Source organism: Callorhinchus milii, unplaced genomic scaffold (assembly GCF_018977255.1).
Source record: "Callorhinchus milii isolate IMCB2004 unplaced genomic scaffold, IMCB_Cmil_1.0 Scaffold2, whole genome shotgun sequence".
Taxonomy (NCBI): Eukaryota; Metazoa; Chordata; class Chondrichthyes; order Chimaeriformes; family Callorhinchidae; genus Callorhinchus; species Callorhinchus milii.
The window spans coordinates 65,565,229-65,583,506 of record NW_024704743.1 but is presented as its reverse complement, the minus strand read 5'-3'; the positions used below and the strand labels follow the sequence as shown (position 1 = coordinate 65,583,506).

General features: G+C 40.4%; 1 protein-coding gene across 7 annotated transcripts in view; it reads right to left on the bottom strand.

Moving 5' to 3' along the window:
• The window catches only part of LOC103181200 (tensin-3), a 261,229-nt gene that overhangs the window by 91,955 nt on the left and 150,996 nt on the right, over positions 1-18,278 (bottom strand). For all 7 annotated transcript variants that reach the window (XM_007897502.2, XM_007897497.2, XM_007897498.2 and 4 more), the window contains 4 exons: positions 16,197-16,249; positions 10,771-10,942; positions 6,665-6,715; positions 3,127-3,249 (listed from right to left, as the gene is read on the bottom strand). In XM_007897502.2, coding sequence (XP_007895693.2) covers positions 3,127-3,249; positions 6,665-6,715; positions 10,771-10,920 — 324 coding nt within the window. In that variant the 5' untranslated portion in view covers positions 10,921-10,942; positions 16,197-16,249. The remainder of the gene's footprint in view (positions 1-3,126; positions 3,250-6,664; positions 6,716-10,770; positions 10,943-16,196; positions 16,250-18,278) is intronic.

The window sequence follows — 18,278 nt, the reverse complement described above, 5'->3', positions numbered from 1 at the left end:
GCTGTTGAGTCGCTGTCAGTGAATCACGTTACAAATTTTTAATCCCTCCATCAAATAGGCAAAGGAATGACTCTCCCAAAATGCTGGAAAAACATTCTTTTTTGAATTAAATGTTTAAATTGAGACAGTGAACATTTCAACCAGCTCTGCTGATCACTAACAATTTAGGCACAGCAGTGCTACAAAAATGTGGGTGTCAGTATCCTAGTTGAGCTCAACTGCAGGGGATAATTACAGGTCATTAAATCATGCTTTTTCATAAGAATTTGACAAGAAGACAGTTTTAACAGGAAACAGGAAAGACCTCTGGTATCAGTGCTCCACCATCACAGAGACTTGAAGCTTGATTTGACTTAAGGATAACATGGAGAGAGATGTGGGGCGGTGGGGGAGAGAATGCTGTGGTAGAATGGACATACCAGCTCTGCAAGCAACTAAGGGCATAAGGAACATTTTCCCCAAGAAAGTGAATGGCAGGGAGGAAAGAAAAAAATAACTGAAGGAACAGTGTGTGGCTATGGTGTTTAACAGTGAGGATAGGGAAGAATCATATCGCTTCTCATAGGGTTATTCCGAGAAAAGTTTACACATTTCATTATCGACGGAAATATAAGACCGAGACATTTGTTGTGCCCTTGGTTCTGCCCTTGCACAGTGTTTCCCCCTTTCTGACAATGGGCATGTCCCGAACAATGTCAACGAAAACTGGTGTGTCAAAAATAGTGACCACTGCTACTAAACAAACAGACACAAGAGGTAGAATTTAAGATAAAACATCCTTTGTGTGAATATAGTGAAGCTCACAAATAAGAGCATCTTGACCTTTATTTGATGGGTCGTTTTACCCGACTTAGAAAGCTTTTAATTCCCATTGTTGTGGACAAACAAAACACTCTGCCAAATGTTCAGAGCCATATACTGTGACCACATCAGTGCACTTACATTATGCTCTGCAGCTGCGCTATCAAGCTCTTGAGGGATAAGTACAATATAATAAAATGCATAATAAAAGATTTTTATCTAGTTAATAAATAATATCCATTTTATAATGAGCCAACATTCTTTGCAAAGTTTTGTGGCAGACATACAGGTTCTCAAAATGCATTGTGTGTAAAGGAGCACCAGTTACGTTGCTCTGGTGGTAAATAAAAGTTGCCAAACGGACTTCCACGCAATCCAGTAGCGCAGGGCTTTCAACATTTGGCAGAGGAGTTTTTTCTTCATTAACAATGATTATTACTATTTACTTGCCAAGTTACAATTTTGTAACACAAGTCTTTTTGGGGGCCAGGTGAAAATGCAGTATGCGATGTAATGGTTAGCACCTCACTGAAAATTGTGAAATAGTATTTAGTTCCCTACTGGCTTGAATGTGAAGCATTTCCCCTTGCCCCCCTCCCTCCCCCCACCCCCAAACCCCCAACTTCAGCAACAAGGTTAGATGTGAAGTGGGCCGGTGGCTTTGACCACCTTCACTGTTACTACAATCAGAAAATGTACTCGAGTACGAGATTTGAGTGACTCTTGTTTGGGATATCAGGTTAATTATCACATCACACACTTCCTCTGTGTTTAAAATCGTATCACTGAATTTACAGCTGAGCTTAGCACCTCAACTGTTCTCCTCCTCCATCCCCACCCTGACCCGCTGTGTACAAATAAACAAAATCACATTTGCATACACGTTAGGAGGACGTCCCAAGGCACTGGACAATTAGTGTTTCAGACCCGAGCTGGGAGTCGGAATCAGGGAGGGTGCAAGGCAGGGGGGGAAGGAAGGTGACCGAAGGCACAGTCAAAGAGGAGGGTCTTCAGATGGGTCTTGAAGGAGGCAATGGAGGAGGCGAAGTGGAGGGATTGCGGGATGGAGTTTCAGAGGGTGGGTGCAGATGGCTGAAGGCCCGCCCACCAATGCTTGAGCGGGCGAGGCAGGGGACGTGAAACAGGCTGGAGTCCACTGAGCGGAGGGAGTGGGCAGATTGGTAGGGGCTTAGGAGGTCACAAAGATAGGGAGAAGCAAGGTCATGGAGGGCTTTGAAAGTGAGCACCAGGATCTTGAACTGCGTGATGGGAAGCCAGTGAAGTCGGGCGAGGGAGCCCTGATCACAGATGTTTAGATAGTCATTGGTGACTTTGACCGGGGCTGTTTCCGTGCTGTGGGCAGCATGGAAACCCGATAGGAGGGTTCCAAAGAGGGAATGGCGGAAGAGGAAAGAACGAAGCAGGGACGTGACGACTTGTTCCAGGGTCTTGGAAAAGAATCGGAGGTTGGAGATGGGGTAATAGCTGGAGAGTAGGGATGGGTCCAGGGAAGGTTTTTTGAGGATGGGGTGATGACAGTTGTTTTTAGGGTAGAAGTGATGACTGATGACCCACGTAAATACTGTGGTATATCCAATATGTTGGCAGGAGAATTGAATTAATCATTCTGCTGTATAATCATCACAAAGGGAATAGGGAGGTAGAGGGATAAAAAAAATGTGTGTTATGTGGGGTCTGCACTGAGAATAGTGTCAAAATCATCTTGAGGTGAGGATGTCCTTTATATGGTTGCCTAATGATCCTTACTCGGTACTGGTTAGAAGCTCGTCCTGTGGTGTGTGTGTGTGTATGTCTATGTGGAGTATGTCGACGATGACGAATTTCTACCCCGTACACTAAAATACTTTATTCTGACAAGTACTACTAAACCAGCAGGAATTTTTACCATTCCTGCAGTCAGCCACCCCCCATGCACAACTGATGATTTAGAGACTTTAAAAACAATTCGTATTTCCCCAGCACCACATGTTGGAAAAAATCTGCATTCTGAAAGGCTTGAAGGTCATTCTGACAGAGTCACAAATACTGATTCCTGCGGGTAACCAGATACATCGCCTAGCAGCCCATGGGAACGCCACTCCAATACCATCTCTCCCTGTGGTGTGTCAGAGCAGAGTTCTTACGGATCAATATGACCCCTTCCAATTACCTGCAGAAGCCAGTTTTATCACTGTGTTGTTACTTGCAATTTAGGTAGCATGCGGCACATTCTCTGACCTGTTTTGTTAAGAGACAATGGCAATTTACATCTTATCAACTAATTGTTTTTTTATATATAAAAAGAGGACAGCATAACGCACTTACTCTGCAATGTATGACCACCACATGCAGTGGGTCATTGTTCAACCATGTCTCCATTGACTTGCATATGGTACACATCTTATCCAGAGGTGGTGCGTGAAGGTCTGGCCAACCCACATCCATCACCTGAAACAAAAGGCACAACTTAGGTTTTGCAGGGACTACAATAGACTTTTGAGGCAGTGCCACTACACTCACTGTGCATCAGGCATGAGAAGTACAGCTCCTATCTAAAGCTCATAATCAGATTACAAACATAAATTAAATAAAAATTCAAATCTATCCAGCAAATAAAATGTTGAGAAATGCCATTCAAAGAAATGCTGCCAATATTGCAAATATTCATGTAACCTTGGAGCATGTCCCATTATATTGACATAGCATTTAAACAGTCCTTATCAGCCAGAATCCTCTATGATTTGTTGGCCAGTCTAATAAAGAATGCTATTACCAGACTGTACTTGATTGCAAATTCTGTAGATTTACAAGAAGTGCTTTGTTAAAGTTTCACAAATAAATCACAAAGTAAATGCCCATTTCTCTTTCTCTTAACCATTTCACAGCTAGAAGCTTCTATTATTCTTGCCATTTTCAATAGGAGCTCACAGCTGTTTTGGCCCAATTTGAGCAGGAAGGGGTTATTTGACTCACAGTCCCACTTGTGGGGGAGGTTAAGTGACTGCTTTCCTCTACAATTGGAAAAGAATGGCTATGAATTCCCAACGAGAGTAATTGAAATTCCAAAAACATATGGTTTTAACCAACTAGCTGATCAGCCATCTACAACTATGGAAATCTCTGAAATTCTTAGCAGTTAAAATGTGAAAAAAAAGTAGTTGAATAATGAGACTAGCTAAATTTGGGGAAAAGGTTAAGGAAGTTGGGCTTGTTCTCTTTGAAAACGAAACTTTGCAGTAACCTTATATAAGATTTCTAAATTATAAAAGCTGATCTGAACAAATTGGTCACACCGATGCTGGGCTCAAAAAAAGGATAAAATCATTGAAAAAACAGGAAATTAGGAGTAAATAGGGAATGAAGAGAGAAGCATTTACACAAATAGCAATAGACATATGGAATAAGTTATCAGCAACACCACTGATGTTAATGGCATAGTTGGATTCAAGAGAGATCCAGATACAGTGCATCTCTGGAGAGTAAAAGAGGTAATAGCAGGATGTGGCAAAAAGGTGAGATTGAGATCAATCAAAAAGAGTTTGGCTTTTTCCGTTTCGAAAGTTCCCATGACTATTTGATATGTTTCTTTTCTGTGAGATGTCATTATTTATATTTGCTCCACGATGGGCCAGCCAACACTTGAACAAATGAAACACTCTGAGTTCAACCCTCCCTGTCTACAGCAGGTCTGCAGTCAAGAGTTGGTCCTGTGCAATACTCCCTACCTGGTGACCTGAATTGGGAACTCTCAACTGCAGAGAGGGCCAGAGCTCAACAGCTTAAATGTTGGAGTGTTGGGATCGCGGAACCGGTTCAAGGGGAAAGTCGACTGACACCCGCAGCCTAACCTGAGCTCCTGCGGCCAATTCTTGGTAAATGCTGTAAACATGCCACCACAAAAGGAGTTGTTATTATGTGAGAGAGTGACTTAATCAAAAACAGTGAGGGCAAAAGTCATAGACAGTTAACTGTGATCTATGGTATTGGCAGCACACAAGTTGGATGCATTCTCAAAAGGTAGGCTGAATACATGACAGCCTTTGAAGAAAATCAACAGCCTGATGGAAAATGTGCGTGTTTATACTCTCAGTATGAGGACATTGATAAACTGACATGGGAGTGGTTCCAGCGAGCCCCTGGTCTCAACATGCTTGTGTCTGGCCGGCCCTAAGATACAGGAGAAAGCACTCAGCTTTGCAGTTTCACTTGGCCAGACTGGCTTCAAGGCATCAAATGACTGGCATGGCTGTTTCAAGTCAAGACACAACATTGGGTCTAGAATCGTGTCTGGTGAAAAGCGTGATGTTGAGTCTGCTGTTGTTGACAACTGGAAGGAGAAACTGACCTAGATTACAGCTGGCTACGCACCCAAGGGCATCTTTAACATGGATGAATCTGGTTGTTTTCAGGGTTCTCCCTGACAGGAGACTTTCAGTTTGTGGTGATGGTTGCACTAATAGGAAAAAATCCAAACACCACATCACCATGTCTTTGACAGTCAACATGGAAGGAAGGTTTTGAATGCACAACAGTTGTGATAGGGAAGGCTGCCAAGGTCCATGCCTTTACAAATTTGAACATCAAGATTCCGCTTCCCGTCAAATGGTACAGCAACAAAGCGGCATGGATGATCAATGCCATTTTTACAGAGTGGCTTCAGGCCTTCAATAGAAAGATGTGGGCAGAGTGCAGTCATGTGCTGCTGCTTCTGGACAGTGCCCCAGCTCACCCTCACAGCATTTCTACTCTAACCAATGTCAAGTTAGTGATTTCCCAGCTAACACCACATCCATTCCACCACCAGGGCATCATCAAGAACGTCAAGATGCACTACAGGAGGAGTCTTCTACACATGGTTCCTGGAAGCTGGCCAAAGGTGTGCAGGCTTCACAAGTCGCCAAATCCATCAATGTTCTTCATGCAGTCACCTGGATTCATTCATCAGTCAACATGGTGTATAGATCAACAGTGCAGAAGTGTTTTGCCAAAGCAGGCTTTAGTATGGATGAGCCTATATAGGAGGATCCCAATGGTGATGTGCCACTTGCCCAGTAGTTGTCTCAGGCCAGTCAGTGCCTGTCACTGGATACCCCTATCCTCACTGCTGAGCAGCCATCAACAGTAATTTGCCCTCCACTAAGGATTTGAATGAGGGCTGGTGGAGGAGTTTATGCCAGGGACCAGGGACACTGAGGATCAGGACCCACAGGAGAAGGAACAGGAAGAGCAAACTACAACATCAAACAGGATGCATGGGCAGCTAAATTGCCCATGGCCATCCCAGGGTTATGAAGGGGCAAGAACCGCCATGGTTCCTGCTCTCTATCCCTCTACAACACCCTCAACTTGGTTGTTCATGGGTCACAGCCAGGGGAGGAGTGGGAAATTCTGCTCTGATGCCCTCTGCAGCTGAGTGGCCTACTGACACTCATTACCAAGGCTCACACAAGATCAATGGCTATTTGGGCGAGTTGACAACAACAACTTACATTTATATCATGCCATTCATGTCAGGACGATGTCTCAAGGTGCTGGACAGTTAAGGGTTTGCACCCAAGCTGGGAGTTGGATTCAAGAGGAGTGGGAGCCAACAAGAGCAACCAGCCCTCATGGAACTGCAACCAGAGTGGCATATGCCAATGGGGGGAAAATTGGAAAGAAATTGGAACATCCTAAATGTTTTAAATATAAAAAACACAGAAAAAGGCACATCAGTCAGAGTTAGGACATCAATCAGTGTGTTAATTAGCAAATGGGGTCCAGGAGTAGTCAGTCAAATAACATATCAAGCTTGAAATGAGAATGTTGGCACCTTGAAAGATAAGAGATACTGGAGTCACTTTTAACAGAAATAACTGTGTACCTTGGCGTTCAGCTTGGCAAGATCATACCGGCGTTCAGAAAGATTGAACACCTGTAGAAAACAAAAGACATCAATAAACCAACCGCAGTGACAATCTTTTACCAATTTGTTTTGATATTGTTGATATTTTGACATAGCAGTTCAAAAAAGCTTTGAAGCATGCGGTAATCTCATAGAAAACTCATAATTGCCAAATTCTCATGCACCCTCCTCAGACAAAAAAAACATTGCCCAAACTGTTAATAAATGTAACATTCCTCACACTACTTCTCACAAGCTCTGTGGAGCTGCAATTGGATTTAGTATGCTTCACTTTTTTGGTGACAGCCTGGCTCAATTGGTAGTAATCTCACATAGGTCAGAAGTTGGTTGATTTAAGCTCCGCAGGGGGACTTTGAACTCACGTTCGAGTTTGACATTCCAATATAGTGCTGTGGATGCGTTTCATTGTCTGAGATGCCGTCTTTCGAATTAGACGTTTTTTAAAGGCTGAGATTTAAAACCTAGGATCCTTGTAAGTACGATGTAAAGGGCACTATATAAATGCAAGTTTGAGTGAGTTTGTGGGACATTGCTGTGTGCAAATTGGATCCCATGTTCGCCCACAAAATAAACGGTCAATCCACTTTACAGTATATCCTGTGAAGCACTTTGAGATAACACACTATATCAAGCAAGGATTATTATTATTATTATTATTATCATAAGCAGTGTCTAATGCCAGCTCATGTTTTTTTGAAATCCAGCTTGAAGATCAAATCTCTCGACTGGCAGTTAACGGAATCACAGGTTTTACACTCAAGAACAAAAGCACAGGCTTGCTAGCCAGCAGGCCAAAGTCATTAGCCACAACTGAACATGTAACCCAGCTTCACAGACGGAGATTGGTGTCGGGGAAATCATTCTCAGACACATCTGCCGCATTCAGTCAATTTGGAAAAAAATGTCTACATTTCATGTTTTTTAAAAATCTCACTTGGTAAGATTTCATACCCAAGAGAAAAAACGGCTGGAGTCTTAATTCACATTGCTTCCAGTTTCCTGATCCTGACCAGTGAACAGCACACTGGAATCGGACAGACTATTATTCATGTCCAAAAACTTTCATAACTCACAACTGTAAAATTCCTCACATATGTACTCCGGCACAGGACAGCAAAGAAAATGGAGCATAATATCAAAAGCAGGAGAATATGATTTGACAGTGGGCGAATAGAGTAAGGTTATGTTTCCAACCAGCTGCTTTCATTTAGAAAGTTCCGTGCCCCATGACTGAGTGAGGCTCCAGTTATAGAGCAAATACGCTGCACATGGATTGTTTGTGCAGGACACAAGGCACACCGCATCAAGCAGAAGGTTTGCTATTTTTACAGTATAAAAGAAAAACACAGATTAGTGCTTTGGTGATTCTGATGTAACAGTCAGATTCCAATAAAGTGGAAGTACGACTCCCCACTGTAACAGAGGGGACTTTCCTCCTCCTCAAAGACAGTGGATAAAATACGCTCCACTGCAATACCATAGAGGTGATTCAAGAATATTGAAAATACACTCAAACTATTATAGGAAACAATAATAAATCAAGAAAGTTAAGCATTCTGAAAGGTTAGCCGGACTTTTAAACTGTGGCCCCCATAACTAGGCTTGCGAAACTGTTTTCACACAGAGTTGTTCAGATGTGGAATGTCACATGTGGAGGCAGTGTCCATTGTAAGTACCAAGGGGAAGTGTACGCACAAGGAAGTTGAAGGGGTATGGAGATAGGGCACAATGGTAGGAATGATTTGACAACTCGCTCTGAGAGCTAGTGCAGAATTAATGGGCTAAATGGCCTACTGCTGTGCTGTAAATTTCTATGATTCTAATTACTCAAGTCTGGAAATAAAATGTATGTATAATGTATCCTGTTTTTGTTCAGAACTCTGTTTACTGTATTATTTCATGCTATTTAGAGGCCACTCCATCTTGAGCTGGCTTGTCTTGGCCTCCAAGCACTTGCAAACACTGCCCCTGCCTCTGAGTTTAATGATAATAATCTTTGCATTTGATGTAGCATTGAGCACATTGAAAAGAAAAGGTTCAAAGTGCTTCACAGGATGTTCACTGTGAAGTGTAGTGACTGTGTATTTGTATAAGCAAATATACCAAGCTTTAGATTGAGATCGAGGTTCAGATAAAGAAGGTGTTCAACCCATTCGATTAAATCTTTCCGGATTACCGATCCTATCTTCTTCCCACCATAGCTTGTTAATTCAATAAATCAAAAGATCTCTGCAATTGTTGGATGTGTAACCATACCCCAAGTGGCAGCGTAACCGCCCAACAATGTACAATCAGCAGTAAGTATAAATCAAGGAATGTTGCAATCGAGTGATCCATAAAATTCAGTACTAAAATAAAACCACTCACTCTCTTCTGGCACAGTTCTCATCTCACACCACATGCCTCTGCATGTGGTTGAGAAAGAAACTTCCAATTGTTCCAATGTGGGAAACTAACTCTATTTAAAAGTTAGTTTCCCACAAGAAAGAAACACAAACCAAATTAAGACATTTTTCTTTCAGCTTCCACCCCACCAGCTTGGTTGGCCAGCCAGGAACACTTTAATAAGTCCTCTCGACGTGAAAGGCACTATATAACATTTACAAATAATTTTTAATGCATACAGCTATTTTAATGTCCTCGTTGCCTAACAATGATGTTATATCCTGGATCAGATATTCAATCCCAGTGTACAATGTTGAACAAATAGCAACAGATTTACCTTATACCAAGTTCACATGAAAAACAAAGTAGATGAACAGAATTAAATTGAGCCTATCTCAATTTGAACATCTAAATTGTTTTTGTTTAAGTAGTGAGTGATGACATCGGGAAAACCAGCAAGGATTAAAGAATTCATGGACACAAAGGAACTGAGTACTCAACCGGCAGGGACAACCGAGATAGAGATTCAACACAGACACGCACTCAGATGCAGCATAAACAGACACACCACAGACAGAAAGGCAGGCAGACAGACACTCCACAGACAGACAAGCAACAACAACAACACAAATTACATTTGTATAACGTGTTTGACATCAAGAGGACATCCAGCGCATTCAAACAGAACATATACAATACACAGAGCAGAATATGGGCCATTTGTAACCTTATGTTTACAGCCATCAAATACACAACAGCAACGACTTGCTTATTTAAAGTAATTAGTGATATTAACTAATTTTCGTTACAACGTTATAGAATTAGAAAATTCTCCAAATCAGGGATCCTAGCTGAAACAGAAAGACAATAATGGCAAATCTCATCTTGCCTATTATTAGATAGTCCTTGATGTGACAGCGAGATTTAATCTGAGAAAGTACAGATGTTTCAAGATTTAATATGAGCAAGTTCTGAATGTTTCTCAGAATCATGCCATTCAATGACATTGGGAGTAAATTTAGAACAATAATGTGTGGAAGCCATCAGTGAAATGTTTTGTCAAACAAAAACTTTACTGAAATAATCTTACATTTCTGATCCTGCGTTCACTGTGCTTTTCTTAAGTATTTTGGGACATTTGCTTTGAGAAATGGTGTTACAGGATAACAAAGCAAGTCATTGCTGTTGTGCATTTAATGGTTGAAAACATAAGATTACAAATGACCCATCGCTGATTTCAATGTATGAGTTGTCTCCTTCACTTTATTGGCACAATTTTTTTCAACAAACATAAATCTACCTACATTGGTGTAAAACTTCCCAGAAACTGCCAGCTCTTTTTAACAGAAAACAAAATACAAACCAGCCGGAAATATAAGCTTTCTGCTCCTTCCAGCATGAAAATTGATACCTTCAACACATTCTGAACACTGCTGAGAATGCTTTAACAGAGGACAAGCACTGAGAGGCACTTTAAACTAATGTCGACATGTACCTCCCAAACCTCTGCCTGAAAACTGCCTGTGGCGATGCTTTTTACGCCACCTATGAGTTCTCAGTGTATTCGTAATGAGACCTGTAATCTGAACTGGAGAACTCACCACAAACTGTAAAACTAATTACAATGTTAACGCTTACCATGACATGCACAGACAGAGTGACGTCTTAATATCTCTTACCAAATAGTTATCTCCATGTTTGGATTTAAGCATCCGTGTTACATCTTGTAGATTGTGGAGATAGGTTTCTTCTGAACATGCAGCAGGGAAAGACACTGCAATAATGCGTTCCGTAATGTAAGTAAGATCGAGCTCGTAACCCTCCTCCATAATCTGACCCGATTCCACACTCCTGTAAACAAAACGATAAATATAATTTTTTTATGTAAATCACATTGGTTCATCACAATTCAACAATATCTCCTTAGTTTTGCTAACTTTCTCTCCTCCTGAAGGCATTTGACCCTATACTGAGGTATGGCTTCACAGACAACAGGCATCCCTGTCAAGTGTCTGTCTCGTGTACCTCTCTCAAGTCTCCATTATTCACGTGTAATTCTGGACGGCGATGCAACGATAGCAGCCTCTTTTACCCCAGAATGTATCACAGCCAAGCCAAATCCTGTCCTCTTTCAATATCCAGACGTGGACACCTTCCACCAGCGGTCTTTGGATAGTGATTAGGATCAGAAACTAAGGATGATTCTATGATTCTATGACTCTTCCCCCCACCCGTCACCACCACCGAGCCCAGGGGCACTGCTGCCCTGTTTACTTCAGCGAATTCAGCATATTCTTGGATTTGAACCTGCAACCTTTTAGAGTAAGCGTCTTTTCTCATTGACCATCAAGGCAATTGTACAAAGATTTCTGGTGGCACTTCACGTACAAGAGACGGCCACAAGCCGCAAAGAACAAGACGTTGATAGCTTTCCATCTGTAGACAACCTAAACTTCTGGAGTCTCTACCTTAATTACGGAACTGCTGGCCATTTTCTGGTTGGGCTACCAGAGACAGTCTCATTGACGCAGGAGTTTTTACAAAAGTGTCATTGTCATAAGACTTACAATACAATGTACACTTATATACGAACCCTTCATGTCAGGTGGATGTGCTTGACAAAATGCTTGACAATTCTAACTGGGCACCAGAGCAGAGGGTGGGAACTGAGAGGGTGAAGAGGGAAAGATGACCGAAAGCTTGGTTAAAGAGGTACGTTTTGAGGCCTTCCTTAAAATAGGGAAGGAGCAAGTCGAATGGAGTTCCTGGGAATGGAGTTCTAGTGTGCGGGAACCTGACTGGAAACAGTGAAAATCTATCTGTCTTCCTTGCCAAACTCAATGTAACAAATAAGATAGTCATGGGAATACTATAGATTTCCCATGAACAATTGCACTCAGATTCCAGGCACATATTTATCCCTAAAGTGTTTGGCCATATCCCTGCTCTCCTCAACAAAATCACATCACCAGATGGGCACCAGCAGATTTTTTTTAGTTTTCCAGCAGATAAATAAGTTTTTTTAAAAATTGTTGATAGAAAATATAATGTCAAAATATCGCAAACCACTTAAAAGATCATTTCTGACAAGTGTCGTGACTGTGCACTTGTAGACAAATATGGCAGCCAATTTGCACACAACAAGATCCTGCAAACAGTCATGGAACGAATGACCAATTTATCCAGAGTTAATCACGTTTCCAGGAGAAATGTCCTTCTCTTTTCAAATAATGCAGTGGGAACTTCATTGAGCCAAGCTAACACTTCGGCAAAAAAACTACTTGAAAGTGATAAAAAATAATTTAATTTGTTACTCTGGAAATACACAACTTATGTATTCTTTCACCTTGTGCAATGGGTTTTCACAATAACGCTTGCTGTTATTTATCCTGTACCTAACAGCTAACTGACCAGCAGTTTCTGTTTATACTGTCACAGTCCAATAAGTACATGTAGTGTGAATGACAAATAGTAAACTGAAATTGGTGATTGAAAGGCATTGCTTTTTCGTTTCTATTGTTTGAGATAAAGAGAAAGGATGCAGAGCAATGTCATACTTGTATGATAAATTAAACCATAGTTTATATATTTAACCTTCAGTTTCCTAACAACAAAACAAAAACTGCTGCCAACAACCACTTTCCTTTACAAATAATTGGAACAGGTTCGTACAGCAAATGACTCCTTTCTAAAGAATATAATGCATCATTTTGATATGAATCATTATCATCAAATTGTAACTTAAGGTAATTAAAAATGCCTTGTTTACGGCACACGTTGAGTTTGACTAACCTAATTTGAATCTTGCACCTCACATAGGAATTTTAGTCGATATAAGAAGAATCTTTAATGCCCACCTGATCAGGTAGATGATTAACACCTCATCCAAAGCATATTGTTTCAGTCAATGTAACGCGCTCCCTGCACTACAGTGTCATTGAGCTACGTGGACTCCTGTAGCTCAGTGGTTAGAGCACTCGCCTCGCAAGCGAGAGACTTGGGTTCGATTCCCAGCAGGACAAAACCTTGGCCAAGTTTCCTTACTCCACACGCCTGATAATAATCCCTCAAGAAAAAAAAATAATAAATTGGTCACTTCAATCCATGACTGTTTGTGGGACACTGTTGTGCGCAATTGGCTGCCGCGTTTCACCCACAAATGTACATTCAATTACTTTACAGTATATTCTGTGAAGCGCTTTGTGACGTATAGAAGACGTGAAAAGCGCTATGTCAAATGCAAGGATTATTATTTTTATTATTGCAGTGTATACCATGAGCTATAGATGAGTGAGACTGCTGTATTACTAAACACCAATGCATAGTCTGTTGGTGATTTCTTTGGAATCCAATAATTTTCATCTCTTCTCATTCCTCACCTTGAGCAAAATTCTCTGAAAAGTTTAGGAAACAGGGTAACCTCAAACCTGTGATATTGCTGGTCTAAAAGAGACCATTAGGAGGTGTACAAGAGCTGCCCTGTGCCTCGCGGTTTCTGACTTCATTCTCTCTATGTTAAGAAGAAGTCTGAAGGCTGCACCAAATACCCCTCCAAACCAGGATTAAATAACATTGGCACAGTGTGTTCTTACACCAATATCGTGTTGGCACAGTACTTGTTAACACACTGCTGCAAACTGGTCCCTTTAAAAAGGACAAGTAGATGAAATTAAATGAAGTTATAATTCTGTAATTCCTTTAAAGATTCATTTCCCAGAATTTAAACAATAAGTATACATCGCACTGGTTTATAAATCATTTCATTCTATTGTTGTCATTCAATGTAAATTTCGGTAATGGCCCACTTGTATAACTTCTTCCCTCAGTCAAAGAGAGCAGAAAATTAATTGTCGGGATCAGTGTTGGCATCTCTCTTGTTTTCTCTCTCTCTTTCTGGATGTAGGAGTTGAAGGAATAATATCTATATTTTCTGTCAATACTAAATTGGCAAGTGTTGTTAACAGAGACGAAAGGTACACAAAACTAGAGACAGACATTGACAGCTTAGTGAAGTGGGCAGATTTCTGTAAAATGAACATAGAAAAGTGAAGGGGTACATTTTAGGACAAAGGAAACTGAAATATACAATACTTAAACTTCTTCCAGACCCCATACCAGGGTATGGAAAGATTTGTCAGGGACTTTGTTCAAGGAGAATTGATGGAGGCATTAGAGAGTTTGGGAAAAGAGTGGGGAATTGGGATTAAGAAGAACGGCATCTTGGAATACTGACAGGAAAATGAGCAGAATAGTTTGCTGCTGTGACGTACATTTCCATGGTTCTAAATTTTGCATGTCTAAGATATTGCTTTTACGTTAACCTGAGCCAATGAACACGTCATTTTCCAGATAAAGTTGATGGATTTGTTGTCAATATATGGATAGTTTGTTGCATAATGTGAAACCCAACAGCTTGCAAACTATTTCAGGCAATTCTAGTTAAGCAAACATCCTGATTTCTGCAACCCTTTATTTGCTGACCTTAAATTCATACTTAAAGACTGTACTTGTAGGAACCATCTGTCGCACTCTGTTAATTTTGTAATAGAAAAATTTCCAAACTGTTAATAATTTGCTACTTTAAACCTGCTTAAGACAGTAGAAAAAGAAAACAACAAGTGGTGCTCTACTAAGGTGATAATAAAAATAAAATAATCCTTACACTTGGTACAGCACCTAGAATATCGAGAACTTTTCAAAACACTTTACAAAGTGCTTTGTAAAGTGTAGTGATATATTTTATAGGCAAACATCGGCAGACAATTTGGCCACAGAAATGCCCCACAAACAGCCATAAAATGTGAATGACCAAATCTATCTGGTACATTTTTGGCCAGGACACCAAGAAAAACATCCTTCATTTTTTAAGGATCTTTAATGCCCACGTGAAGAGGTAGATGGGAACTCGATTGAACGTCATGAGATATTGTTAATTTGAGCTATAAACAAGGTGAAACACTTCATCTGACAATGCAAAGGATGCAAACAGAAAGTAACAAATATTCAATTTTTAGCAATTAATTGAGATATTAAATTAACACACTTACTATTCTACAGCTGAACATCCCAATACACGCAATACATCTCATCATAAAGCATCCTCAAAGCTTCACTGTTTATTGAACAGCAAAGATTTCCTTAAAAGATTCAAATTTATTCTGCAGAGGAGTGAGAAAGCTTGCGTTTTTATATCGAGTCCACAGCTGGCAAGTTGACTGCCGCGTGTGCCCATAAAATACACAAAGTCACACCATTTTAAGTTTATCCTGTGAAACACTTTGAGACATCTTGACGATGTGATAAGATGCTATATCAAATGCAAGGGTTATTATTATAAATTAATACAAAGCAAGTAAAATAGGTGCAGCATTCTCAAAAGTAATTGTTATTCATACAACTCCCTCTTTCTTCCTGGCCCGTGTCCAGGCCATCAAACCCCAAAATAAAGTTGGTTATTCACCTTCTGGCTATTTGTGGGACATTGTTGTGTATAAATAGGCTGCCACATTCACTTACAAATACACATTCTTACATACATAAAATCCCATGTAGCACTTTGAGACATTCTCCTGACTTAAAAGGCGCTATACCAAATGTAGATTATTATTATTACTGTTATAATTGTGTGCTCAATTGTGTGCTCACAGATGTTGAACAGAGAATGCAATAGGGCATGCAGTCAGTTACAACATTTTTGCTTTGGTGAAATATGTACACAATAACATGGTGCAGGTGGAGACAGCTGAACCAAGGACAGATTGCTTTATTGATTTAACTGTGCTGATAAATAAGACAACCCTGGTTCAACAATTGATAGTTAACGCTGTATCTGAATGCCTGAATGCTAAGAAGATGAGGCTGTCTGGTGGAGCCCTCATAGATTTATAAAATGCTTCATATGCTCTAATTTGGCTTGCCCAATCATACATTTTATAATGTCATAAAACATCTCAACAACAACTTGCATTTATATAGCGCTCCTCATACAAGATAAAATCTCAGAGAGCTTAACACCCAAATACCAACTCAACACAGCCCCAAATACAATACCAAATACTCTTCTTTGGGTTTGTTACAATTAGAAAGTATTCTTTTCAATACTTACTGAGATGATTTATTGTGAATGAGGGATGAACTTTTCAGAAACGTGTTCGAGACCTGCCATTATTAAAAGAAAGCATTATTTCAGTTGGCATCGAACCACAAATGGATGTATAATGGGGGTGAGGGTTCAACATATAATATTTGGAAACTGGATTGTGACTGCCCACTTGTGAATAACACATTGCATGATTTGCAAACCCCACACCAGGAAATCCGAAAACTAGCCAGTGAGAAAAATGCTGATTAAAAATGCCTTTCCTGGCTTGAGATTTGCCAATTTCACAATCCAACATTTGCAAACTACAAACAGTGGCTCAAATCTTGCTTGGATACTTTTGAGTATGAACCATTTACACCTATAGTGTCTGGATTTTCATTTTCTGGTTAAAACATTATGAGCTCTTGCATCTCCTTCACTTTGAAATGCGAAATGTGAATCTCCCTTGTCAAAGTATTGACCATGTAGACCTTGAAAGAACGATCTGCGTGAGCCATGAATACTGTGAATTCCAGGATACAAGTTCCATCTTTGCACAGGTTTTTATAGTCTGTGAGCCTATGCTGTGAATAATGCAGCTATTTTGAAGTGCAAAGGGGAAAGGATTCCCTTACACTTCATTCCCAATTTATAAATAATCAGCAGATAAAACAAAGTGATTCTTTACTTTTAAGTGTCAGTGTAAACACTAATCCCCAACTCAGAGAGATATAAAACATCCATTTCTTTCTTTACTTTACAGACAGAGTGTCCTCACTTATCTCTCCCTTATTATCTGCTCTATTCTCAGGCTGTACAAGAGCCCAGATAAAGAGCGAGTCAAAACCTGTGGACACAGAGGGCAGTGAAGGTGTGGAATGTTCTGTCCCAGAGGGCAGTGAAGGTGTGGAATGAATCTTCTGAATGTTCAGAAAGAAGCAGGAGGTGGAATCAATAGGAATGTTTAAACGAGAGATGGACAGATACTTATGTAGTAGAGGATTAAGGGGTATTGGGAATAAAAGATCTAGCAAGATTTAATAAACTAATGGAACAGGCTCGATGGACTGAATGGCTTCCACCTGTTTTTATTATGCTATGTTCCTAAGACTATCTAAAAGGACCCAATAAAAATAAATATATACAAAACACTCCAAATTTTAATTTCTTAAAACTCCTTAATTTTCAGCTGGCGACAGCAAAGAGGAAAGGATTTATGAAGCTTGTAATAATGTAGATTTCTGATTATTCTGTAACCCATAAGGCAGAAAATCCACCAAGGCTTATACCTATACCTATAGAAACATTTTCTATTAAACTTGAAGGTTTTGTAGCACTCTGGAAAATTCTTTCACCTACAAATGGAAATGTCCCTCTTTGAAATGGAATGCGCACTCTCTCCCCAGAGGGACACATCCTACTAACTTAATTCAGGAGAGTATTAGGTATAGGTTGGGAAGATCCAAGGCTTGGAGATCCCAGAGTGTGCATTGGGGTATTGCTGGTGTTTAACTGCTAACACCACTTAGCTTGCCATTAAAAGCACTGTCATACTCCTTAACCAGTGAGGACCAATTATAGCTTTGGTTTGCAGGATTAACAGGAGCCAAGTGGAAAGAATCCATGCCCACAGTCTGCCCTTCCAAGTCCTCCCGATGACCCAGGCTTGCTGGTCTGTCATCAGCGGTGCCCTGGAGTATTGTGGACCCAGAGCTTGAACCCACAATCTCCTGACATAAAGGCTGATATCAGGTTAAGAGTAGGTGTTATTCTAAGATCACATGTCTGATCAAAAAGCTTCTCAAAGTTTCATTTCACTTTCCGTCAACTACTCTACAAACACACAACTTATTTCAGCCACAAAAGCTTCTAGTTTGACAGTGGGTTCAGGTGTAACGTGGCATCAGTGAGTACAGCAGGTACACATTCCTTCACTTGTGTGACATGCATATGCCGGATATAATGACAGCACTGGTAAAAGTTTTTTCTGAAAAGAAAACAGAATGGTACGTTGTCAGAGACACGATCATCCTTTGCACTGCTTCTGGTAAAACATCTACTCCTAGTGTACACATGCAAGCACACAACACGTAACAAATACAGATT